Source organism: Papilio machaon, chromosome 20, assembly GCF_912999745.1.
Source record: "Papilio machaon chromosome 20, ilPapMach1.1, whole genome shotgun sequence".
NCBI lineage: Eukaryota > Metazoa > Arthropoda > Insecta > Lepidoptera > Papilionidae > Papilio > Papilio machaon.
Window position 1 is genome coordinate 4676641 of NC_060005.1, and position 26637 is coordinate 4703277.

The 26637-nt window shown below is 34.7% G+C and overlaps 1 protein-coding gene across 5 annotated transcripts in view; it reads left to right on the plus strand.

Annotated features, from left to right (window-relative positions):
• LOC106718570 (furin-like protease 1) overlaps positions 1 to 26637 on the plus strand; it is a 73813-nt gene that overhangs the window by 45161 nt on the left and 2015 nt on the right. For 4 of the 5 annotated variants that reach the window (XM_045682924.1, XM_014512712.2, XM_014512716.2 and 1 more), the window contains exons 3-15: positions 10174 to 10351; positions 10712 to 10866; positions 11282 to 11410; positions 12667 to 12832; positions 14872 to 15044; positions 15235 to 15444; positions 15660 to 15798; positions 15915 to 16138; positions 17041 to 17180; positions 18178 to 18296; positions 19086 to 19532; positions 20140 to 20402; positions 22234 to 22339. In XM_045682924.1, coding sequence (XP_045538880.1) covers positions 10174 to 10351; positions 10712 to 10866; positions 11282 to 11410; positions 12667 to 12832; positions 14872 to 15044; positions 15235 to 15444; positions 15660 to 15798; positions 15915 to 16138; positions 17041 to 17180; positions 18178 to 18296; positions 19086 to 19532; positions 20140 to 20402; positions 22234 to 22339 — 2449 coding nt within the window. The remainder of the gene's footprint in view (positions 1 to 10173; positions 10352 to 10711; positions 10867 to 11281; positions 11411 to 12666; positions 12833 to 14871; positions 15045 to 15234; positions 15445 to 15659; positions 15799 to 15914; positions 16139 to 17040; positions 17181 to 18177; positions 18297 to 19085; positions 19533 to 20139; positions 20403 to 22233; positions 22340 to 26637) is intronic. The other variant, XM_014512732.2, reaches the window with a different exon arrangement.

The window sequence follows — 26637 nt, forward strand, 5'->3', positions numbered from 1 at the left end:
CATTCGAATTTATATTATTAGTAAGATTATGTTTTATTTTACCAACAGATGAGTAGGTACTGATTTTTTGGTAATCTTTTTGATTTGGTAAGGTACAAATATTAGAATAAATATTATTTTACAAACGTAACAAGCTAATTAGAATCAAACCACGAAGCGAAAAACCGTAAATCAAATAGCCAGTTACGACGCTGACACTTATATAAATAAAAATATGTGCTACAGTATTACATAAATCCAAACATTGTTCATATTTGAGCGGATTTTTATACGTTTCAATAATTTCAAATAGCATGCTCATTGATTCGATACGAAATTGTCTAGTCACGAGAATACGGTGAAAATGAAGGTTTATTTATTTATTACTAGCGATCGCCCCCGACTTTGTCGGCGTAGCATTAAAAAAACAGATGAGTAACTCTCGTATACATCAGCTACCAAAGTCTCAGTCCTTTCAATATTGGTTCAGCCGTTTCGGAGATTACCCGGTACAAATGTGGAATTGCGTACAGACAGACATAAAAAATAGTTTTTTTTTTGTTTTGATCAATCCAAATATGTTATGTTCGCGAAATGTGATATTTTTTATAGTACATGCAGTTGCAGCAATTGCTATTTTTGCGTCAATTTTATTTCATTTCGAACAAATTTTATTGATAGGGCGACAAATTTATTTGGTTCGGTGGGTTAAAGTGAAAGTAAAGTGTAAAAAATTGGAAACGAGCCACACGGGGCCAGAAAAATGCTCGGACTATTCTTGCGCCATTTAAATTGTCCTTTTGAATTAACACTAACATATTTATTATTTTGTTCCAGGTAAAGGACAACGAGACAAGTAACATTTGTTATCCTTTCATTCAATTTAAATGTCGGTCCTCTCAGCTCTGTGGTTAACTTTTTTTTTTACAAAACATGAAGGCTGTCTTCGTCTTAATGTCACTTGTACCGCGCCTTCCGTGTAGCCTTGCCCAGTACTAGTCCGATAAGTAATTGTAACTTTATCATAAATACATTTTAATTTAATTAACCATTGCCTTGGCCTTGTTGCTGCATACTTTTCGATAAACTTTACGTGTGATAAAAGACGAATAAACAAGCTCATCACCTACTAGTACGTTAATGCTACCCATCTTACTAATATTATGAATGCGAATAATAATAATAATAATAAATCTTTATTGCACATTTTACACATCTGTTTCATTATAACCTTGGCTCCTTTACTAGGTTTCCCCGTATTAAAGGAGCCAATGAATGATTGTTTAGATGGATGGATGTTTGTTTGAAGGTATCTTCAGAACGGCCCAACGGATCTTGATGAAATTTGGGATAGATGGAGAACATAGTCTTGAAGAACACATAGGCTAATAAAGTTTTTTTTTTATTCCGCACGGACGGAGTCGCGGGCGACAGTAATGAAGTATTTATACCGAAAGCATTGTGGTGATATATATTTATGGTAAAACATAACCACGTTGATGTCAATAATATGAATCAGCGGTCAAAGGGTTAAAACATGTGCTTAACTAAACATTGTCTAACAGTATTTTTGTAGAAATACAGTATGTTTTCTAAGTTTAAATAAATAAAACGACACAAATGTAATATAGAAATAAATAACGAGAAATCTTGGAAAAAATGCATTTAATGTAATGTAATTTTTCGCTCTAATACACTTAAATACCGCGTTGGCACTATCTTAATTAAAGATAATTTTGTATTACGGGCAGAGATTCATCTCGCGTGCACTGCAAAGCTTGTATGTAACATATAAACATAAATAATACGTATACCACAGAGATGTCTGACGTATCTTTGGTTTCTAAGATCAAAATCGTGTAAAATATATTGTTACCCCTATTTTTTCAAAGGTATTGAGAGGGATGACGATATCTATATATATAAAAGAAAGTCGTGTTAGTTACACTATTTATAACTCAAGAACGGCTGAATCGATTTGACTGAAAATTGGTGGGCAGGTAGCTTAAAACCAGGAAACGGACATAGGATAATTTTTACCCCGTTTTCTATTTTTCATTCCGCGCGGACGGAGTCGCGGGTAAAAGCTAGTGTTTTATAAAGGAATTTTGGTCTCGGAAACCAACGAGTTGTGGGCTAATAAAATTATTAGTTTATTAGATATTTTTCTTGGAAAAGCACACTCCATCCGGGATAAAATAACCTACATGATGGTGACTTAGCAAAACATAGAACCCAAATAGAGGTCTATAAATTAAGTTAAGTGTTTGTAACATTTTAATTCAGAAACCCATAATAAAATGTGCATAAAATATAAACGGTACAATGCTACTAATTTGTTCACGGACCCAACGTTTGGTTAAATATTAATATCTAAATTCCAGACCGCGGACGTTGATTGTAACTGGAATAGTAAAATAAGTTTGGATTTACATATAATTGTACAATCAAATTGTACAAAACGGACGCCGGCTGCTGCAAATAATTATTATTAGTACTATAATATGCAAAAGTGTTATTGTTAATCAGACTAACGGAGATTAACAAATAAATTAAATTAATATTTCAGTCTTATTTTTTGTCTAAAAATAGTAAGGTCTACTATACAATACGAGACAATATCGTAGTTTATAAAAAAACTAAATGTTGACCGCGACTCCGTCCGCGCGGGACTAAATAAAACCTAATTAGTAGCCTATGTGTTCTTCCAGATTATAAATATTCTACACCTATGCCAAATTTCCGTTGTCGATATACCTTAAATTAAAAAATCATCCATCCATCTAAACATTCGCATAAATAATAGTAGTAAGAAGTAAGATTGTGAGAAAGTAAATTACATTGTTAAAACTTTAGTACTAAATTTAAGTTTTTGACACAGTTCGTTCAAGAGACATTTTTACAATTTTGTGCGTAAAAGGTAAATTGTATACATTATTTAGGTTTTGATTTGGAAGCAAATGCAATATGTATTTTAGTAGGTACGGTTATCATGACAATATAATGTACTAGACACGGCTCTAAATTTATTGGTCTAGCTCGTGTTAGCTATATCTGCTATCAACTGCGATCATATATCAAGTGGGCGTCGTAATGCTCGCCACACGATCAATGCGGTGCGCTGTCTTAGTTCGTCTGAACAGTGTGTTATATTTACATGTTTATTAAAAAAAAAAACAGATTTGAAACATTTTTAAATTTATATGATAGTATTTATATTGATTACTTATGTATATTAATTAATATTTAGTAGGATGATATTTTTATCTACTTTAAAGTCAACACAATCGTCAATTATTCTCAACCCGAATGAAGAATTTACTGCGAAAAAAGAATTAAAAAAAAATTATAACCGACCAGCACGTTTGACACATAAAATGTAATAAGACCATAAAAATTGTAGAGAAAATTTCGAAACGAAAAACTAAAAATTTTAAATTAAAGGTTATTCTTGGAGATATAAAAAAGGCGGATATTTACTTATTTTACCTGTAAGATCCCTCTTTAACTATTTTTTCTCCGGTTGAATATTAGCCTGATGAATTTTACTTTATCTTTTTCTATTTAAGAGGCGAAATGCTTAACCTTTTCTACCAGTTTTTTCGCGAGAGCCCTTCTGTTATTCAAGAGTCGTTAGTGAGTCCGTCACTACAATACACAGTTTTTTATAATTCCGAAAACGGTGACCGCAATTTCTTTCTGAATGTTCAATTCTTTTAATTATATTCACTACTTAGACCTTTTGTGATTGTTAGTTATAATGTTATTATGATAAAGTATTCTAGGACTTGTAAGGGAAATATTTTTTTTTTAATGTTGAGTGTTATGGGCTTTTTATTGATTTAACATATTAATTCTACACTAAGGCACTTCCTCAGTAACGCCTTAAGGAATCTAAAGTTAGCAGTTAAACTATTTGTAGAAAATAATAGCTTATGTGACAAAAATAACTTTAATTAGGAATATGAAGGGGTACACCAGTAAGGGTGTACCTAGCAAGAGATGGTTGGATTGTATGAAAAGTAACACGATCAAGTAGGGAGTGACTTAAACTGAAAGATGATAACTGGTGCACAGACCCTACGTGAGTGGGATAAGACAGGGAAATGATTTCGATGTTTGTGTTCAGTCGAGGACGTTTATCTATAACCATTAGGGTAAAATGTCGTTTGACGAGCCTAATGCTCCATATTGAAAACTAGTCATAGCAACATAATACGTTAAATTATATCTGACAGTTTGCTGATATTCGATTTTCAGTGGGAAGCGAATTTAATTCTTTAACTGTACCAACTTATGGATAAATTATTAAGTTCAAAATTTATATATACAATTTCAAGGTTATGTTAATATTTTTCATCAGGAAGTTATTTCCCATGTATTAGCTGTAGACTCAGGCACGAAATGAAATTCTTTACAAGGTTTACTCTCAAAAAGCCCAATGATATCCACTTTGAGGTAAAAGTGAACAATCTTTTATACTAAAGTGTTCTGATGAATTTATTATTGAATTTATTTTCTTGTACATTGTACAATGTATGTTAGAACATGTAATGTAGGCTACAAATGTTTGATTTTGCATGACTTTCAAACAAATCCTAACGTAGGAGTCTATCGGTTTTGCCTGGAAGGTTAAAACCTGACGTGCATAGCCTAAATAATTTACAGTTATATTGGTCAAGTAATTGTCAAAAAAGTCCCACCCGTACCTTAGATTAGGTATGACATAAGATCCTATCGAGTTAAATTAACTTATACAAATCCTTGTTGCAAGTCAATAAGATGAAATTAACAACGAACAAAATAATTTTCATTAAAGTAAGAGGTTATAAAAATATCCTTTAAAAAATTAAGAATTAAAAAAAGTACGCACTTCATTCGCATTTAATTCTAGACATTAAATTTGATATGACGTCGCCAGTCAATGCACGGCGTCGGCTAAAAATAACTCGTATGCGGTGCACGCTCGTGATTTTATCTGTACTGCTAAGTTTCCATCGTCAAAACTGTATGAAAACATATAGTTGTCCCTATCATACGCTTTATAAAAACAGAGATAAGAATATGTTTTACAAGTTTAGTGGATCTTCACGTTAACATCCCTTTCTTTTCTTTTGTTTAATATCTTTTGAGTACGAAATATTTTTGCAATATGTCTTATTTTATTAAAATCGATTATTAAATTATGTAAGCTACTTAACGTACAATTATTAAGTATTTAATTTTTATATTTTTAACTCTGGCTACATAAACCTACCGAAAACCTTATCATTTTGGTTTTAATATAACTTTTAAGATCAATTTAGGTTTTGATGTTTCAGTCTCTTATTGCGAGTCAACTTTTGATCAATCAAACAATTGCTTAGTGTCGATTACTGCTGCTTGATGGATACAGCAGGCGGAGGTCCTCAAACTATGGAAGGCATTGAGAAAGCTCTATGTCCAACAATTTGCAGACAAAGTCTGATGATGATGTTTACTGATATCCACACTAAGGTTGTGAATGATGACTTTGAATGGAGCAGTTAATATTTTGATGGTTTCATTAAGAATGGTGGCTAGATTTAAAGAGATGGTCTAAAGAAGAAATTGCAAAATGTCGTTGTTATTTTTTAGTTTTGTAAAACTGTATACGATGGTCTTTATTGTTATCATTGGAGCACATTACAACAACAGCGCTTCGCTAATAAAATACAATAAGGCGTAATGATTGAGCTTAACGCAGTCAATTGGTTGTGCTGCAGGCAAATTACAGCCGGCTTATATCGACTGTCGATTGCCTTACTGATCCTATAATAATAATAATAAACTTCTTTATTGTCATCATAAGGAATACAATATTTCTGACATTAATAACAGAACAAAAAATATGACAACAATGGGCTGCAGGCTCAACGTAGACCGCAAGGCATAGCCTTGTGGAGCTGGTTTTCAGCCTGTCCCGGTGGGCCATGCGCCCGTTCAGTGCCCTATATCTTACTAATATTAAAAAGGCGAATGTTTAGATGGATGGATGTTTCTTTGAAGGTATCTCCGGAACGGCTCAACGGTTCTTGATGAAATTTTATACAGATGTAGTTGTGTTGTATGTTTTAATTCCGAGCGGACGGAGTCGCGGGCAACAGCTAGTATTGTATATGTAAACAATTAATTCGATATACTTTTTTTTCATAAAATAGATTATAGAAAACAATTAAATAGCTTATTTCACACAATCGCCCTATTTCTTTGAGATAAATTCCTCTAAAAATGATGTATTCATTAAATAATCGCATTTTTTTTAAGAATTGATACATTGATATAAGTATAGTTGTACGTCACGAATAAACTTAAAAAACTACCGGACCGATTTCAAAAATTCATTCACCACTAAAACAGTGGTTGACGCCAGCAACAACATCTGTTGCAAGAATTGGTCTACTCGCCTGGTGAAATAGCACAGAAGACATGCTTCAAGTGGAAGAAATTCAAATGGCCAATGGCCCAATTTTAGTCCCCTTACTCTTCCCATCATTTTCTTACAAGGAAACGAGAAAAGTGAATTTGACAGAGTCCCCACCCTCTGGTCCCCTACTCGCATAGGTAGAGGATATATTGTCGTTCTGTACGTCCCCTCCTCTGTAAAAGATAGACAACGCATCTGTAATTGCGGATGTTTGTGGGCAACGGTCGCTTTGCTATTTCGGCGAATTCAGGTGGCCGCTTTCTCGTTTGCCATCATATGATATATTGTAAAAAACGCTACATGATCCCTGAGTACTTGTCCACCTGTACGAAGCCGGGAAAGTTCGCTAGTTTATTAATAAAAGATAATGTTTGGTAATAAATATTTAACAATTACTATGCCGACATCTAACAGCTCCTATTTCACACATAATTGAACATATAATAAAGCTGTCAAAATGTAGTATTTCAATGCATTTATACAAAAATTAAATGTTTTTTAATTGGATCCTATGGTCTTTTTAACATCAAAGTACTCAGTCATGTGTACATTCTTTGTTGAATGTTGCGTCTTCAAAAGAAGCACTTCGCTTTATGCAGTCCAAGGGGACTGCATTAATTAATTCGCTTGCTCTTTGTCATCGATTTCCTTATTCATGTCTCAAGTGAAGCGAGCGTTAATACCTATATTAAGATTGTATTACTCGCAGTCTTTAATTGGGACCTTTAGTCTTCAATTAAGAACTTTGACTCTGGCAGTTTGATCGAGACGTATATTTATGGTCATACTAAAAAAAAAAAAATCGTCCAGTTAATGCTCTATTTCTATGCCAAATTTCGTTGACCCGTTCCGGAGATACCTTCAAACAAATATCCATTATTTTCTGCTTTTCTTTGATATCAGAAGATGGCAAACGAGCAAGCGGTCACCTGAATTAACCGAAATATCGAAACGGCCGACCGCTAGCTATATATATCCACAATTGCGGATGCGTTGCCTACTTTTAATCGACAGTGGAGTAGACGCACAGGAATAGGAAATTTCCTTTCCAATGTATCCCATTCTCCGTTAAATCGACTTCCCATTCCCATCCTTCCCTTATGAGAAAAGCGTGGGAAGGGAAAGCTTTCAAAATTAGACCTCCGGCACCACACACTCTTCAGACGAAACGTGGAATTGCTACCACTTCACGCCTGTCTTCTGTATGGTGGTGGTAATGCACCGGATAAGTCGAACCAGTCGTGCAACTGATGTTGTTGCTAGCGTCTACCACTGTTTAAATTATTATTAACTCGCAGATAAAAATCGGAAAGACTTACAGCAAAGTTTCTGGATCCCAAATAACGTAGTAGAAGATTCAGGGGGATTTTCGGAGGGAAGTTTTAAGGAGCTCCTAACCTTGCGTTTAAAGGACCGTGGCTGATAATAAATTGCTTGTAGCTATTAGCTATTAGAATTATAATTTAGTAGTCGTATGAGAAAATAAATGCCTACTAATTAAAAGATCCTAATAGTAATAATCGATAATGTAGATATGGTAATGTGTCAAGTAGGTAATTAATAGGTGGAGATCGCAGCTGAGACGCGGCCATTTGAACTGGATCGATATGCGTTTGGAATGGAGCCAGTGGAGAAGCGGGGCCCGCTGGCAAATAACTCTCTTTTATGTCAAGGCTGTTAGAATATTTGAATCATCGGTAGAGATGGTGCGGATTGTAGCAACGTATGAATGGGTTTATTCGTCTGTGGCGGAAATAATTTTCTTAATACTTCATGATTTATGGCTTCAATATATTTATGACAATTTTTCACGTAAAATTGTGTATTGATATTTGGTGCAGGAATTTCATTGGGTTTACATTTTTGTATCATTATAAAGAGGAATGTTATGACTGTTTGTTTTCGAATTGACATTCGTCATTAATAGTTTTATGTCCGCAATCACTTCGTATCTTATTACGTGCTTCGGTTAAACGTTCAATAGACATAATATAATATAAATGATTGAAGTAGTGCAACCATATTTAATTATTTTTATTTTTTTTATTATAAAATAAATGCGCATTATTAATGTTATTTTCAGATAAAAAGCTTCCCTCGATTATAATTCCAGATACATAATTTGCAAAGCTTTAAGTTCGGGCGAGATATAAATATTTATCAAAGTCGGATTTTTGATTCAGCTGCAATGCAGGCGTCTATATGTAATTGTGAGTCGCCATTGTTACGTACAGAGCTCTCGTGTAGCTAAAACTGTGCACAGAAAACAAAGATTTTAGGATTGTCAAAATCCGGAACTATATATGTTTGTATATTCTGTAATACTTATACTCATAAAATTGGCAGAAAATAAAATAAAATTTCTATTTCTATTTACTTCTATTTTTTTTTCTGAACACTCATACTTTGTAACAGTAGTAGAGGCCAGCAACAACATCTGTTGCACGAATAGACCTGGTCGTCAGGTGAAATACCACGACCAGACAGACAGAAGTAGAAGTATTTGAGTGTACGTGTCTGATTTCTCTTTCCCTTCCCATCTTTTACATATAAGGTCAAGATGGGAAGGGGAAGTGGATTTGACGGGGGAGGGAACGCATAGGATGGGAAAATCTGTGCGTCCTTCGTCGATTAAAGACAACGCATTTGCAATTGCGGATGTCTATAAGCAGCGGTTGCTTCGGTTGGTTTCAACGAGTTCAGAAAGCCGCTTGCTCGTTTGTCATGTAATAGTTTGAAAAAGCCATAACTGAAGGTAGTAATTAAGTCCGCTACACATCTTTAATTTCAACTGAACAGTCGATACAGTTAAAAATTACGTTTGTAAGCAAAACTAAAAAGTATTCAGCTTAATTGTTAGTTTTTTTATGTTGCCTACATAGTACAGACCTTCAGTTTTAACTGACTACACTTAAAATTGTGCAATTTAAAAGCCGGCTTTAGCACTATATTTTTATCTGTTGACTTCGTAATCTTTTTAGCCAACTTCAAAAAGAAGGAGGTTAACAATTCGACTGTATTTTCTTTCTTTTTTTTTTCATTATGTGTATATTTTTGTAGAATTATTGAGAGGGTAGTTATATAATTTGAAAAATAAAAATGCAGGTATTTAATTTACAGTAACGTTATACCTATATTGTTTGTTCGTTTTGAATTAATTTGAACAAACAGTACGGGAACCATCGTTAAAAAAAATTAAGAGTACATTGCTGCGTTATTTTCCGAACAAAATTGAATGATAATATTCAATTTTCAGAGCGGAAAAAGACGATATGTTTTTAGAAAATGAGGTGATATTTTTGTGGAATATCATACTGTTACATTGAGTTTGATAACCCTTGAGAGTGCAAGAATAGATACAAGTTTTTTTTAGAAAAGGTGCAAGAGATTTCTTAAGCGGGTTTCTGCGATTAATGCGATATTAAATTAGAAGTGGCAATGGTAACTTTTGTTGGTTTACAATCAAGGACAGTGTAATTAGTAGTCATCTACTGGTTAGTATACTCTGATTTGAAAATCTACTTAAAAATCTCTATAGACAAATAAATATCAATAGCAAATCAGATTCCTAATTTTTTCTGAAAAATTCAGTCACAGATGTATTTAATTCTATGTAGCTAACTTTCAAAGTCATAAATTAGTAATTATGGGAGCTTTTAGTATAGATTTTTTACATTAAACGTACACTAATAAACCACTTTTCTTTTTATTTTGTTTTTTATCTTATTTAATACAATTATTTGTTCTAGATATTCGACAATCACTTCCACTTCCATCATAACTCGGTATCGCGGCGGTCGCTGCGGCCGGCGGTGGAGCATCACGGCAGGTTGGAGAATGATGTCAGAGTACACTGGGCGAAGCAGCAGCGCGCCCTCTCCAGGAAGAAGAGGGACTTCCAGATATTATACAATAACAATACTACAGGTAAAGAAGGATTTCATATGTTATCAAGCATACCAAAAAAAAATCATAATTATGGTAGCAAGTGAATGAAGGTAGCGGTGAAATGAAGTAATTCATTCATTATTAAGCAACTCAAGTTGATAATGAAAAAATAAACTACCTATGAATGTAAAAGTCTATAATGTTAAATTCATTACAATACAGACTTTTTTGTTTTCTTCCACCGTCTAAACTATGAGGTAGAAGACTGAAATTCGACCTGTCGATTCTACTTGAAGCCTGTCTTCTGGTACCTCCCGGTGTATCAACAGTTGAACCCGAACTGTTCTTGTGGGCTCTATAACTGTTGAACAACATAATTGTAATACATATTTGTTACAGTTGAAACGGTAACATCGGATCCGTACCCGTCAGTGGGTACGAAACGTGAGGCGGGTCGGCGGGAGCTGCAGCGAGCGCGCGTCAAAGGTCGCCTGCGCTCCCTCGACCCCAGGTTCCTGCTCAATGACCCCAAGTGGTTACATATGTGGTATCTGGTGAGTCAAACTATCCACCAAAAGGATTAAAAACAAACGTTACGCAAAAGTAAACTAGGAATTTCTTGACCAAGACTATTATGATGGTTGAACCTCCATAAGAAGTTATCCAATTTAAAATTCAACCTTATTAGGATTTGTTTGCATTTTTATACAAATACTAGCATATTATTGATTTTTTAAACCATTCTAACTAAAATTTAGGCTGTTGCTCTAATACGGTTCATGAATAGTTGAATCGCGGGATTTGAACCCATGACATCGTGATTGGGAATTTATACCCACAACCATTAGGCTATAAATGCTTCCATCAGACTATTGACACTTCATATGTATAAAATCTCTTCATCAAGACGTTAAAAGTTTCTAAACATAAAAATATTATTAGTTAGACTACAATGTGATTTGTTTGCAGAACCGAGGCGGTGGTTTGGATATGAACGTGATCCCCGCGTGGCAGGAAGGCATCACCGGCCGGGGCGTTGTGGTCACCATACTCGATGACGGCCTCGAAACTGACCATCCTGATCTCATCGCTAATTACGTAAGTAAATTTCATTGTCATCGATATATTTGTTACCAGGGGAATTAAAGTTTCGTCCGTACTATACTTTACAATCAAAAAAATTATAATGCAATAAAAACTATTTTAAAAGTATACCTTGAAGATACAAAGGGTCTATTGATTGCACCTAAAGGTTAAGTTGGATTGATGGTTGGTTTGGATGGATGGATGTTTGTTATAAGGTATCTCTAGAACGGATCCCGATGAAATTTGGCATAGATATAGTCTGAAAGAACACGTAGGTTTCTAATTATATATTTTTTTATATTGCGCTAACGAAGTCGCAAGCGACAGCGACGATAATTTAAGTAAAAATAAAGCACACAATTTAAATAATAAAAAAACACTGAACATTCACACCTTGTAAAATTTAAATTCCATTAGAGAAGTGATGCAAAATCATGGCCGAAATCCGGACAAATGGCTCGGTAAGGGAACGTTATACGAAGCAATATTTGTCAGAAAAAAAGTACAGTTTCAAGTTACGTGATCTATTACGGTCGTGAATCTTCCTCCATATTTCAGCTTTCAAACGAGGGAGAGCGTTGTTGTCAGAAAAGAAGAAACGAATCACATTTGAGTTTCGTTTTCTACATCCTATTTCAATAATGTTGCCATATGTATTGTATTAAAATACGATAGTCGTACACAATTCTTTTTTCACTATAATCCAAAAAATATGGTATTTTAACCATAGTGAAACATAAGGTAAGAAAGAAAAACTTATGAATGGAAGGCCATAAAATTGAGGTTTTGTGATATATTGAAAGAATGTAGAGGTCAGTGTGTCAACACAATGTTTTAGAAATATAAATTGGACATAATATTGGTAACATACGAAAGGAGTACCTAAACACAGTCCTTTACTGTTTACGTGCAATCCGAGAATATCGTACGGCAAATTATAATCATAAAAGCTTTAACATAGCACGTGTGTATTGCTTCAACATGTTTTCGACCTAATTGCATCGTGAACGTCAATGAGTAATAAATAAAGGTAAACGCGCATTCGACTCGTGCAAGCGAGAATGACATCACATTTCGTTAGCATATTTATAACTTTATCCCACTGTATGCCGCAGCGATCGCAATGCAGAGTAGTGCCGGGTGGGCGAGGAATTTAGTAATGCGCGTTAATCTTAAACGTCATCTACCCTACATGTAAAGGAGTGTCAAGGTACTCCTTCCAATCAATAGTAATTAAGAGACATAACTTACTAAGTTCTTGTTCCCAGGACCCCATGGCATCGTATGACGTGAACTCCCACGACTCCGATCCTCAGCCGAGGTACGACATGATAGACTCCAACAGGCACGGCACGCGATGCGCCGGTGAGGTCGCAGCTACTGCGAACAACTCGCTCTGCGCTGTCGGAGTCGCGTTCGGAGCTAGTGTTGGAGGTAAGAAATGATGCCGTATTCATAGTCTTTGAATGGTTACATTTACTGGATTGCACGCACTTGAGCACTATATTTAAAACTCCAACAGCTTGGTCCAGTGAGGTTAACTTCAAACTTTTGTGGTTTTTATTAACTTACTGTTCGTAAGAAATGGGATTCTGACCACGTTTAAGCTATGATCTCCCGATATTTCAACATCTTTTTTTTTGACTAAGCAGTCACTGTTTGCCTTGAAGAGGCATTTACAGTTTCACCGGGCTTGAGGTGGCCGAGCGCAAATGGCGCTTAGCCTAAACCTCGTTTAAGAGTAACTAGGCTTGCGGGCTCTCTCAGGAGCCTCGGCTCGGGCTGTTACTTTATTATTGTTACCGGATTGGGAGGTCACCGAGCTCTTAGATCGCTTCGGTGGACGCTCCATGGAGTGACTGGGCTCAAAGACCCTCGAGAGGGGGCCTCGGCTTGGGCTGTCACCCAATACGTCGTTAAGTCTAAATCTATATAAAGATCGCTGTTGCGCATGTACCACGGGGCTCCCGTAGCTCTACGCAAGAATCTATACTGAATATCCTAAAGTCGATGCATTTGTTTCGGGGCGATGTGCGCGAATACCGGACTAGATTTCGGAACAGTTGAAGTCAGTTCCGTTATTCTGACTCAGTCAGCCCGTGACCATGGCTCATGCAACTGTACCGTAATATCGGGAGTTCAAACAGTTTAATCGTGGTAAGAATACCGTTTCTTACGAAAAATATAACAATCAATTTAAAGCGGTAAAACATGGTATGAAGTCATCGGAAAACAAAGAACGCATAACTGCTATTCAGGAATACTAAAACTTCAAGATCTGATACAAAATGTATACCACAAATAGTTTTGTTTGTAGATAACGCTGTGACGATGTAATGGAAAACCGCAAATGCTATAAATAGTCTTTACATTTTATCACTAACTTATAACAAGCGATTACTTTGAGCTCTCATTTCATGCTGTGAAACTTTTAATTGGCCATTATTCATGAATATCAGTCTCATAAAATGTCAAATGTAGTTTATATTTATAAAATAATTTTATTAGGTTTATCAATCGATAGGTTTTTCCCCTAATGTGACTGACTCTCAGTTTACATTACTATTTAAAGTTGAAATATCCATAATAAAAGGTGTAAAAACGGTTTTTAATTCTTTTGTCATTCGAAAGCTATATTGTAGAGACAACGTGTACTCTATAATCGTTTATTATCTTGTAATATTGAATTTCACGCGGCAGACTCAATTTGTGTCGATAGTTGATACATCACCGAATTTAATTAACACAGGCACGTGAAATTTTATATAAAGACCCTTTAATCACGAACCCGAGTACTAATAAACGATTTTTGAATTATCAAACCCGGGGATAAAAAAGTTTTTAATGAAAAATTGTTTTTAATCATCGTTCATTAGTTTTTATTAAAAAGAATACCATTTCATACAATTTTATCAACAAAAATAATACTCAGTAAAAAAAAACTGTTTTTCGAGAATGTCGTAATCACATAAGTACTACGTTATTAACTTTAAAAAATAAAATACAAAAGAAATTTTTAAATCACCATCGCAAAGTTCGGCAACGCATTTGCGGTTCCCCTGGTATTGCAGATGTCCATAGGCGGCGATGAACACCTTGATGTTTTCGTCTGTCTCCTTCTCTTATAAAAAGAATACACAAAACGATAGGTAAAAAGTAATAAAGGTTGAAAAAATTTAAAAAGTTTTTATCCATTAAACAGCTGGATATTATCTGCAATTTCGTCCTCTAGTTGATACAATCAACGTCTGTGGCACATTGCAAAAGTGAACCGGAAGCGAAGCGAACTCAATTTTGATAAAATCCTAACATAGGTTTATCCCAGCGAACCATAAGCATCTAGCTTAAAGCACGAAACCAAATGTAATATGTAGCAAAATCTGCGTTAATTTTCGTTCTTTGTCATGATTTTCTTAAGCATCGCTTCGGTTTCGCTACGCTAACTTTGTACTGCAGGTTACTTTGTTAACCAGGTGTACGTATGTTGGACGGCGACGTGACTGATGCGGTGGAAGCTAGATCATTGAGCCTCAACCCCCAGCACGTGGACATCTACAGCGCCTCCTGGGGACCGGACGATGACGGGAAGACTGTGGACGGTCCAGGCGAGCTCGCCACCAGAGCGTTTATTGAAGGTGTTACTAAGGTATATAATATATTATCAAAATGTATTTTACTAAAATGTGTTATAATCGTAATTTGTTGGTCTTAAGTTATTAGACATAATTAGATATCAAATGGTGATAGTTCCTAACTTGTGTTGATAGACAGAAATGTAATATTTATCGCAGGCGAGTAAGTAGTAAGTTTTTTTCTGATATAGTCTTCATCTTCAGGGCCGTAATGGCAAAGGTTCAATTTTCGTGTGGGCGTCCGGCAACGGCGGACGGGAGCATGACAATTGCAACTGCGATGGCTACACCAACTCGATCTGGACGCTATCAATATCTTCGGCCACAGAACGAGGCGAGGTACCCTGGTACTCGGAGATGTGCAGCTCCACGCTAGCCACTACCTATAGCAGCGGAGCTATTAACGAGAAACAGGTAGGTATTCAAAATAAGCAAAATGTAAAAGGTAAAGGAAAAAGGAATCGATTTCGAGGACAAAAACCTAGTGCCTAACACACATAGAATGGGGCCACAATATAGAAAAATCAATGTTTTTGTTTTGTTACTATGACTTGGGGTGATTTTAACAATTGCAACCTTCAATGCAAAATTAAATTTTTTAGCTTCAATAAAAGAGTTGACTTGTGCAGGTGGTAACAACGGACCTGCACCACTCGTGTACGGTGACGCACACGGGCACGTCCGCGTCCGCGCCGCTCGCCGCCGGCATCTGCGCGCTCGCACTGCAGGCCAACCGCGACCTCACCTGGCGGGACATGCAGCACATTGGTATGATCATTGTACACTCTATTGTCTAATAATTGGCATACATTAATTTAACTATCAACTAAGAAATGTAATATTCATTGTGGTTCAAGTCACGTAACTCCAACTTTGTTCACCAGTTGTTAGGACAGCTCGACCTGAACGTTTGAGTCTCGACGGCAACTGGCGTGTGAATGGCGTGGGACGCAACGTGTCCCATTCGTTTGGCTACGGGCTGCTGGACGCGGCGGGCATGGTGCGACTGGCGCGCGCCTGGCGCACTGTACCGCCGCAGAGGCGCTGCGAGCTCGCGGCGCCGCGCCCTCAGCGACCTGTGCCGCCTAAGTCCTCTGTTGTACTGCAGGTAAGAACTATGGCCTCTCTATCGATTAAACGTATATGTTGTTATACTATGAAAAAGTTTTCACTGGCCGCTGTGTTGCTATTTTTAAAGCAATCTATATATCACTTCCTTGCCACAACTGTCAAAGCAAGAGCAGCCGCGCTATGCCAGAGTCGGATAGGCGCATTCTGGAATGGTTGTATAATAATGTAGGGAAGTGCGTAAAAACGAGTCACGGTTAAATGGTACCTTACTTCGTAGTTTTTTGTTAATATACCTCATTTGTGTACGAAAGTAAAACATCCTCTAAATAGGCTATAATAATAGCAATCTCCAGTAGTCTTCCTTCTCATTCATTCGTGAATATCTTTTACCTAAGTAAATTCTATGAGACCAGAAGTAAAGTATTTCTTTATTAGAATTAACGTTTAAATATTATTTCTGTAGTCAGAAATAATATTACGACTCTTATTTAAACAACATTCTTCAACTTGTGCGTCAATAGTAACTACATCTCGGTGGCTGCATAATTTTGTTTATACCGCAAAGGGATGTTCGTTCACGTTACCGATTTCGTTGAAGTGTTTTGTATTGGTTTCCATTCGCTTTACTGCTCCAGTACTCAGTAACAGAGATGGTATGCAATCTCCTGTTGTTTCGCTTATCTTAGTATTTCTCAGAGAAGACGGAATATTTCATAATGTACTTATACTTTAAAAGTAAACTATGTTTATAAAGCGACTCAAGTTCATGAGCGAATTTACATAAAAATCTTAGTGGCGTTGAATCTTAGTGGTGTTTGTGTAGTTTTTATTGTGTTTAACTAATTTATAAAAATCTATTCTTGCTAATAAGTAGGTCACCGCTTATAAAGATGTGAGCACGATCGTGTACAGTGTAAATGACATGGTGATTTGTTCCAGCTGGATGTAAGTGCATGTCCCGGAGTGAACTACCTGGAACACGTGCAAGCCCGCGTGTCGCTGTCGGCCGCGCGCCGCGGAGACCTCAGGATAGCGCTTACCTCGCCCGCCGGCACCAGGGTCACGCTACTTGCGCCCAGGTACGTGTTCTCTCACTCGTCTATCTACATTAGTATAAAACGAGATAGGGTAAATGTCAGCGCGCTTTGATTTCACCAATACGCAAATCTAATACTTTTTATTATATTCTTTGACATGAAAAATAGTGCTTTGATTCTTTAAATCTTTATGTTTAACTTTAATTCATCAAAATACAGAACTAATGAATAAATAATAACTGTTCCTTTGTATAATGAGATGTGTGCTGTCTATAAACAAAGCCGACAATTTCAAAGTGTGACTTATACGAATTGTTGTTTGTTTATTTCATTGACACACATTTGTTGGCGTCTGACACACTGCTATCGCCATTGTCTCACGCATTTATGGAACTATGAGAATTAATGTCATAGAAATCGATTCAAAGAAATTAATTAAGATTAAAAAAAAAATTATGAATAATTCAAAAATTATAATAGAAGATCGAAGTGTCATAATCAGTTATATGCCCGTCACATCGGTCAGCTGTCAAATACATCAACTTTTATTTGACTGTAAAATCAAATAATTTGGCCAGTATAAAATAAATTCAGTTAAAAGTAAATTCTGAGTAATTCTAATTTGTTGGAAATTATTCAAGACTTCAAATAATCTAAATACACTTCACAGAATCTTATAAATAGGGCGTTAAGTAATCTTGACTGTTTTGATATTTTGCTCTTTTGATTAATGACATGACCTTTTATTATTTAACTTTTAAAGAAGAAAGACAAATGAACTAGTTTTTGATAAAAAAGTAAATGGATTCTTATCGCGAAAATTCTCTGACAAAACAATTTTAACTTACTAATATTATAAATGCAAATGTTTAGATGTATGGATAGATGGATATTTCTTAGAAGCTATTATAACATATTAAACATCTTCTTTCCATCTGTTAGCTGATTTAAGCAGGAGTTATGCTAATTTTTATAGATTTTTAAGTACCCTCAAAGTAACTTCTATGTTTTCGTGTTAATCGAGGTTATTTATTTGCAGGGCGCATGATTCGTCTCGCGCGGGCTTCAACTCATGGCCTTTTATGTCGGTACACATGTGGGGGGAAGCTCCTTTGGGCGTTTGGCAACTAGAGGTTTCTAATGAAGGGCGCTATATGGGTAAATAAAATTTGCTACTCTTATTGAAACATTGTCTTAAATTTCTAACAATTGACTACTACTTGGCATTTCTTTTATTGTTTTATCGTGGATTTTTGAGACCAAAATATTTGGTATGCATGACTATATGTTTTATATAGAGATTTTGGTCTTAGAAACCCACGGTTAAAGATGTGTGATCATGTCATATAACAACCATATCCAAATAAACATATTTTTTTGCCAAGATACTGGAATAAAAAACTCGTGTTAAAAAATAAAATTAGGCTTTAGGGTTAATACTAAATAATGGCTTTATATTAGTTTTATAATAGTAAAATCTATATGAAAATATTAAATTATTTAAAATACAATTTGTTAAAAGTTTTTATTAGTTACGTTAAGCCGTACATTGCGGCCAAGTGTTGGTGCCCAGTTATAATTTATGTTTAAACTAAATTCCAAATTACAGTTTCCTTTAAATATCTACAGTATATTTTATCAATTTAATATTTATATAAACGTGTTAATTAAATAATTTTGGCCTTTCATTTTAAAAAACAAGGGAAATTTTGTTAAAAAAAATCTTAAATTGCGTTCGCAAGTATTGTGCCAATTTCGAAAACTGTGATGACTGTAATATTGAAAATTAAAAGTATAATATTTATGGAAACAAAACTTAGTGTTAATTCGTTAAATTCTGTTGTAAACTAACTGACATACTGGAGTCGCTAAATAATCGCTTAGTGTAGATTTAGTAGCTCCGAGTACGACAGTTAGTATTTGTGTTGACAACATTTCGATGTATAGGTCGTGCGACTTTACAAGAATGGTCGCTCACGTTGTACGGAACAAGCTCGCCCGCCGCCAAAAACGACCCGATACCGTTCCGACCGATCATAACTCGCAATAAAAGCAATGCCACACGCCCTGTGGTCGTGCAGCCGAGGAAAAACAATAGAGGGAAGACAGTCAGTAGTGCACCCACATACACGGTCGGCTTGGTCAAGAGGAAGAAAAATAAGAATTCAAAGAACACTAAAGGATCTCAGAAGATGAAACAGAGCCATCCAGCGACGCGATCCCCTATCGAAAGTACTACGCCACGTGTGACGTCAACCCCTCCTAATCTCAGTTTGAATTTACAAGGGAATCTCGCAGATCCATTGGCAGATGCTAGAGGGAGAAAGATGTCGAATCTATTCGAGCAGTATCCAAAGATCCAAAGGATATATCCAGCGCCGCTCCAAGCCAACGGTACCCAATGCATGCGTGCAATTCCGCTGCATATCCGTTGCCTGCAGTCATTGTCTATGTCTGCTACTGCATGTCGTGTCATTGCATTTTATACATGATTTTTTTATTTTTTTGTAGAATTGTGATTTTTTTAATTGTTAACCGCTTTACACACGATGTAGTTTATTGATTTTTCTAGTGTTTGTGAGAAAAGTGCTTGATGCCACGATGATTTTTTTTAAAATTATTTACCACCAGTTAATGACTTTGTCGCTTTTAACAAGAATCTTCTTAAGCTTAATTCTTTTGTTTCATGTGTTTTGTTATTAGTTTAGTTTTATAATAGATTTAGGTAAAAGTCGTCCGTTTTTTTAAGCTTTATGTTTGATATTTGCGTATGTTTTTTAAATTTTAGATGTTATTTGTTAAATGGATAATATAATTTATATAATTCCAAGACAAGTTTAGCAACTTGTTTTCTTATCAGAAAAACCTCATTCGGTCGTTAAATATTGATATAACCATATTTGATGCTGACATTAAACCTTTGGTAATTCCCGTAGTAAAATCCAAAACACATTAGATAAAACATTTTAGCAAACTAATTCTGAACTTTAATTTCGTTCAGCTGGACCATTAACGCAGTGGGAACTGATATTCTACGGCACGGAGACACCGGCGCAGGAGTACGACGCGTCCCCCGAGACCAACTCCCTGGGCACTAATGGGGGCGGAGGCGGGGGCGGAAGTGCCGGGGCAGACGGGCAGAGCGGGGCGGGGGCGGGGGCGGGCAAGAACCCGTGGGGCGGCGCCAGTCTGCCCGACTCCGAGGAGGTCAGACAGAACGGCATCGACGACGATCTCGCTCTAGTTTGGCACGACTCGCACGCGGTGAGTAACTCATAGTCGTACTAAATCTACGCTTAAGCGCTAACTTAGTGACCACTTAACGATATTGCTGTAGTTGAAACGTGAAGTGTGATCAAATAGAATTATATTTTTTGAATATCTCCCTATCGGTACAAGTTTTGAAGTTCAATACATGCGGTACCTTTCAAATATCTTGGCGGCTCGAAACATTGTACTAGTCGCTGCGTAAACGTAGAACACAATTTTAAGGTGAAGCGAAGCGTAAAAAGATGTGGGGGACTTCAAGATCAACCGACAAAAAGTTTGAAACTTGTATAGTGAAAATATCAAGTATATTTCTAATTTTAGCAAACTATACATAAAATATCTCACAGATAATTATAACTAACAAACGAGTATTATTGTTATTTATCACTGAAATTCACCGAATAAGTTTACTTTGCATATTTCAAAGTCTAAATCCGTTTCAAAAAAAGGCATATTGTAAATATTATGTGTGTCAACATCAACAAGAGTGTTCACGTTGAAATTCTATTGGAAAAGCGGCCGAGTCATTTCTACAAACAAATTGGAAACAATACATCAGTGAATGAATCTCGTATACACTACTCGCGTGCCGTTTCCAAACAAAACGTTACAATGTTAGATTTCGTACTTTTTTAATCAATACAACGAGAATGAATTTCAATTTAAAAAGTGCGCCAAAAAGACTATCTAGAATCATATAATCTCTCTAGATCTCTCTAGAATATATTGTTTAAAAAAAAATGGGACCCATCTGCAAGCACTTCCTTTCGATTAAAATATTTTTTATCAAAATCGGACCACCAGGGGCGGAGTATCGCGGTAACATAAAAAAATTCAGTCGAATTAATAACCTCCTTCTTTTTGAAGTCGGCTAAAAATAGTTGATTTCAACATAAATTGTATGCGTTAAGTTAAATTTCAGTAAAGTTAATTTAGAATTAAAATTAAAATTATTTTACGAACTTACATTGATCCTAGCAATTGTTTCGACTTGAGAGTTATAACTACACAATATGGCGCTGGTTCATTCACATTGTTATCCAAAACGTACTGTATTTAATCGTAATATTATAAAACTATAGAAAAGAACTATAAAAATGTGTAATTCAGAGGTTTTGGTAGAATCTGTTGTATTGTAAATAAACTCATGTGCGAATAAATTTAGACATAATTATGTTCACGACTAAAATAGAATCTTTATTGATATTTAAATCGTGGCGATCCTATTAATTTTAATTCACACATGGTCTGCGAAATTGTAACCCCAAAACTATTACAATATTTAATTACATTACACATTAATTGAAAACTGAATCCTTTCACTAATTTTACTTCATTAATTATTCACTTTTACTTAATCAAATAACTTGATACGTTGAGTTGGTTAAAAAAAATTACCACACATTATTAGAACATACGTATACCATTTGAAAACTATATTGATTCTAATTTAAAACTTTTATTCGACATAGATATTCCAATTGTCCTGAGTAAGAGCTGAAGAAGCGAGTGTGGTACGAAATATTTTAAATGTCCATTGTCGTTTAATTTACAATAACATACTCGTAGTTGAAATAGAACATGTACGTATAATACGTATATGATCGTATCTAAAATAACTAAAACTAGTACCCACTCCTAAAAGGTTATAAAAGAGTAGTTGAAGTTAGTTTTAACTAAATACTAACTTTACTAAATATAAACTGTATTTAATACATCATTAAATTTTATTAAGTTGTTGTAAATTAGATTTTCTCGTTTCTTCGTTATTTGTGTTGTAAGTTTCTTTTTGGTAACTTGGATAAGTTATTTATCTCTTTCACAGATTCGGGAAGAAGGTCTATTGGGTTCGTCGGGATCTTCGGAGGCGTCAGGCGGTGGGATATCAGGCTGCGCGACTCGGGCTCCACAACTTCCTCACCGTTGTTTAGGTTTGTGCCTTTTGCTCGCTCTGCTGTGGGCGGCGAAAGCTTTCTTAGCCGCCGATACACAGAGTGGAGATAGACTTTGTACGCGCGATGCACTAACCGCTTCGGTCAGGTCCACAACCGGCTACGACCGGATACAGCCGGTACATGCCGCGCGGCCCCCGCGGGCACCCTGCTTGGTCCCGCAGCCGCTACGCTAGTGCCAATACTATTGTGATCCTAGTTCAATTTCAAATGCGTCTATCAATAAGTACAAGCTGCTATTATAATTTATATTAAATCAGTACTTAGTTTACTCGTTTTGTATCTTTAACATTGACAACTTTGATAATACATTGCAAAACTTTAGTTTTAGTTTTGACAAAAAATTATAATGTGCTCAGAAACATAACAAAAATAAATTAAAGGCACTCTAGGAATTTTATGGCTGGCAGGTGAATCTTTAATTTGTTTTCAAGTTGATATAACGTTTGTAACGCTCTAGCAACTCTATAACAGCTTACCGTCGTCCTGAAGAATAAAACTTTAAATGTTCAGAACTTATTTCTTCATAAATGACCGTAAAAATTGTTAATGTTATTGATACAAACAATCAGAGTAACGGCCGCTGTCCGATCATAGACCTAAATCCGATATTTACTTTAAACCTTAGACGTTGTGGTATAACTTAGGTATCAAAGGAAGAATTACAGTAACCCGATTTATTGGGCTGTCGTAATTTTAGAATTTAGTTGTAATGGTAAGTGTTAGATATTTTAAGCATAATAATTGTAAGGTCCAGAAATTTCTAAACTCACACCGAATTTGTGTTCAAAATATTGCATAATATGATCAGCATAATAAATTCTATATACATGAAAATTCTGGACCTGAACTTTATTAGTCTCGTATACAAAATATATATGTATTGGACTTTATACTATCTTTGTCACTACGACAAAATACACAATATTAGGAAATCATTCCGGAGATTTTTACTATTATTAGTAAAGATAGTGTTCGCCACTATTGTGTAACGACTAAAACTTTAAACTTAGTTGTTAGCTCAAATATCTACTAAATTTAGTAAAAATTCTTTCTAATGCCAGATTAAAGAGCTAAATAACAAGTGCAATTACGTTATAATAATAAAATGTAAAAACCTATAACGTCCATATTAAAGAGTAATTGCATTGAAATTATGAGTAATGAATGGCAAGTGATCACTTAATCTTTGAAGACAATTATTTGCATTCTTCTCTTCTTCTTCGTCGCTGCAGTCTTTTCAGACTGGTCGTGGTCATCATGTATCTTGTTATTTGCATTACGACTAGATTAATACATTATCAGTTTTTTTTTTCTTGAAGACACTGATGGCGCAACTGTCAAATCATTTACGTTTCGTTCTAACGCTAATAAACTCATTAAATTTAAACTTATTTTCGTTCATCAAAATTAATTTCCATTACTAGTAAATTACAATAGTTCAGTTTTTCCTCTATTTTAAAAACTACAATAACGTATAATATTGCATGTAGTAGAACGGAACGTTTTAGTAGCTGTCAGAGGTCATAATAAAATTAATGGGCCTAGCACCTAGCACTAATATTTGTGACAATCGTCATTGTATAGTTTTCGACACAATTTATGATAAAATTTATGCATCGTACCGGGCGTAAAGTACACCAAAAATCTCATACTAATTTTGATATAATTGACGGTGACAATACGAAAGTGACTGTCATAAATATTCGTGCTAGGTCCCCTAAATAGATAACCTATTAAACTGTCGCCGTGTTCTTTATTAATGTTATTACACTTTGATATCCCTTTGGTTTCTACTGTCGAAACACGTCAAAAAACAATGTTATCCATTTTATTAAATTTGGAAAAAAATATAGAACAATTTGTTTTTACAATAATGTTTTAACAGAAACGAAAAACATTTTGCAGTTTTGTTATTCTTTTATATAAATAGTTTTTATTGTGTCACATAGTATCTATATGTTAAAAAAATTTAAACATAACAAATAATAAATCTACAAGTGATATTTATATACCCATAACATTATGGAGTATTTATTTAAATTAATATAACAATTTAAAACGAATGCCAAATATAAATTTGCATTTACTTATTGTTTGGTTTCATATGTAAATTATTTATTGGTAATAGATGGGAATATGATTATTTAGTTTTAATTAGTATTTAGTTAAATAATTACTATTATATCACAAATATTTAATATCTCAATCTTAAATGAATACTTACAACCTTGTTATTTGTGACTTAGTCTTTAAATGCACAAAAACAAGTCTAGCCAATGACCTAATTACTGTTATCAGGGTGCAACATTTTGGATCGAAGAATAACTGCCTCATATCTTAGTTGACATTATTATAATTAAATGATACGTAAATATAATATAATTAGAATTAATTTAAGTATAGTTTCTTGGAAAATGTGTATTTTATCTTTTTTAGAAGACGCATAAAGCCTTGCACATATTCCTTTGATATTTATTGATACTCCTTTTGTGAATGTCTTCCACTTTGTTGTTTCCCATATCCAGCCACTTCCAAACACACTAACAAGGTGTCACCTTTGTTAGTTTCATGATACAAGGATTTGTTAATTTATTTATAACTAGCTTTTACCCGCGACTCCGTCCGCGCGGAATAAAAAAATATAAAACGGGGTAAAAATGATCCTATGTCCGTTTCCTGGTTCTAAGCTACCTGCCCACCAATTTTCAGTCAAATCGATTCAGCCGTTCTTGAGTTACAAATAGTATAACTAACACGACTTTCTTTTATATATATAGATAAACATTTATTTTGATTCGTGCTCATTTCAAATTAATGGGCGTCGAATTTAATCCTAATTTAGGCGTATAATGCATTGTAAGAATTAAATAGCGACTGTTTTTACAATAATTTATTTTGTTGTTTTAAATTTAATTTTTAGTTTTTTATATAGTATGTTGTTATTTGAAACGCCCCAGTTTTAAACTTGTCATTGTTAACTCATCGTCATTTCAGCATATGTTAAATGTTATAAATGTTGGAAATACGATTACCGAGGGTGTTTTATATACCCAGTTTATTATCATTCTTTCTTTTAATAGAATTACACGGATTTATGTGTAATCACTGCCTTAATTAATCGATTTCAAAATGTTGCACCTTATGTTTTTACCTACATTTTATGTATAGTTTTTATTCAACAATATTTATTTGCTATTACAAATTAAAAGGCGATATTTTCGTAACAATTTGCTTGCAAAGATAGTCATGATACATATATCTATTGTTACAAATTGAATTAGTTACGTATTAAGTCACTTTAGTTTATTTTATAGAAATCAATCTTTGGATTATTTCTTCGGGATCTAGATATTCTTATAGAAAATTGAAATCGTTTTTCGATTTATTAATACACACAATTTTTGTTCATCACTTCATGGATGGTGGACAAAAACAGCTATCTCTGTCTACCTCATTTGAGTTAAAAGACGTGAGATTTATTTAAATAGATTATCTTTTACATGAAACCTAAGGCCTGTAGCACTGCCGCAAAGTATCGGAACCAAAGCAAACCGAAAGATTAATTTGTATTAAGTTAGTCTCAGCGAATTTATAGAACGAACTCAACGTATTCTATGTTCTCAATGTGCTACAGACGTATCGTTTCGCTTCGGCTTAGCTTCGTTTTCGCGGTTCTCTGTTACCGGCCTTATATAAAATTCATCTTAAACTATTATCTATGTGGTTGTGATCATAGCTTCGATTGCCAATCCGTTAATATAGTATACATTACATATAATATGTAAATATAATTAAGACTATCATATGGGTATAATAAAAATAAATTTGGAGACTTGTACAAATTTGCTCAGATTCATACGTGTTAGGAACGACTGATCGATCGTTTGACTGGTAGATAAACTAAATTTCTGTACGCGAATCGATGTAAAGTTATTATGTATAAGATCGGTTATTAAGATAAATAGAGTGTGTGTAATTATAGCTTTTAAAATTTATACTCATTTGGCAAAACAAAACAAAGCATAAACGATCTTGCAATACTTTTAGTACCCGGTTTGAGTTGGCACATTGGCAAGAAGAGTTTCTATATGTACGATGTGCCAAGCTTCGGTTCTAAACAAAGTTTTTTAATTGCAAATTTTAGTTTCAAAAACAATCACTTTATTGAAACAAATAAAATTAGTACGTATATCCAACTACTAAAAAAATGTTTAAAGTAACAAAAGAGTATAAATTTAAAAGCTAAAAACTGGTATCAGTTTTGAGTGCGGTTC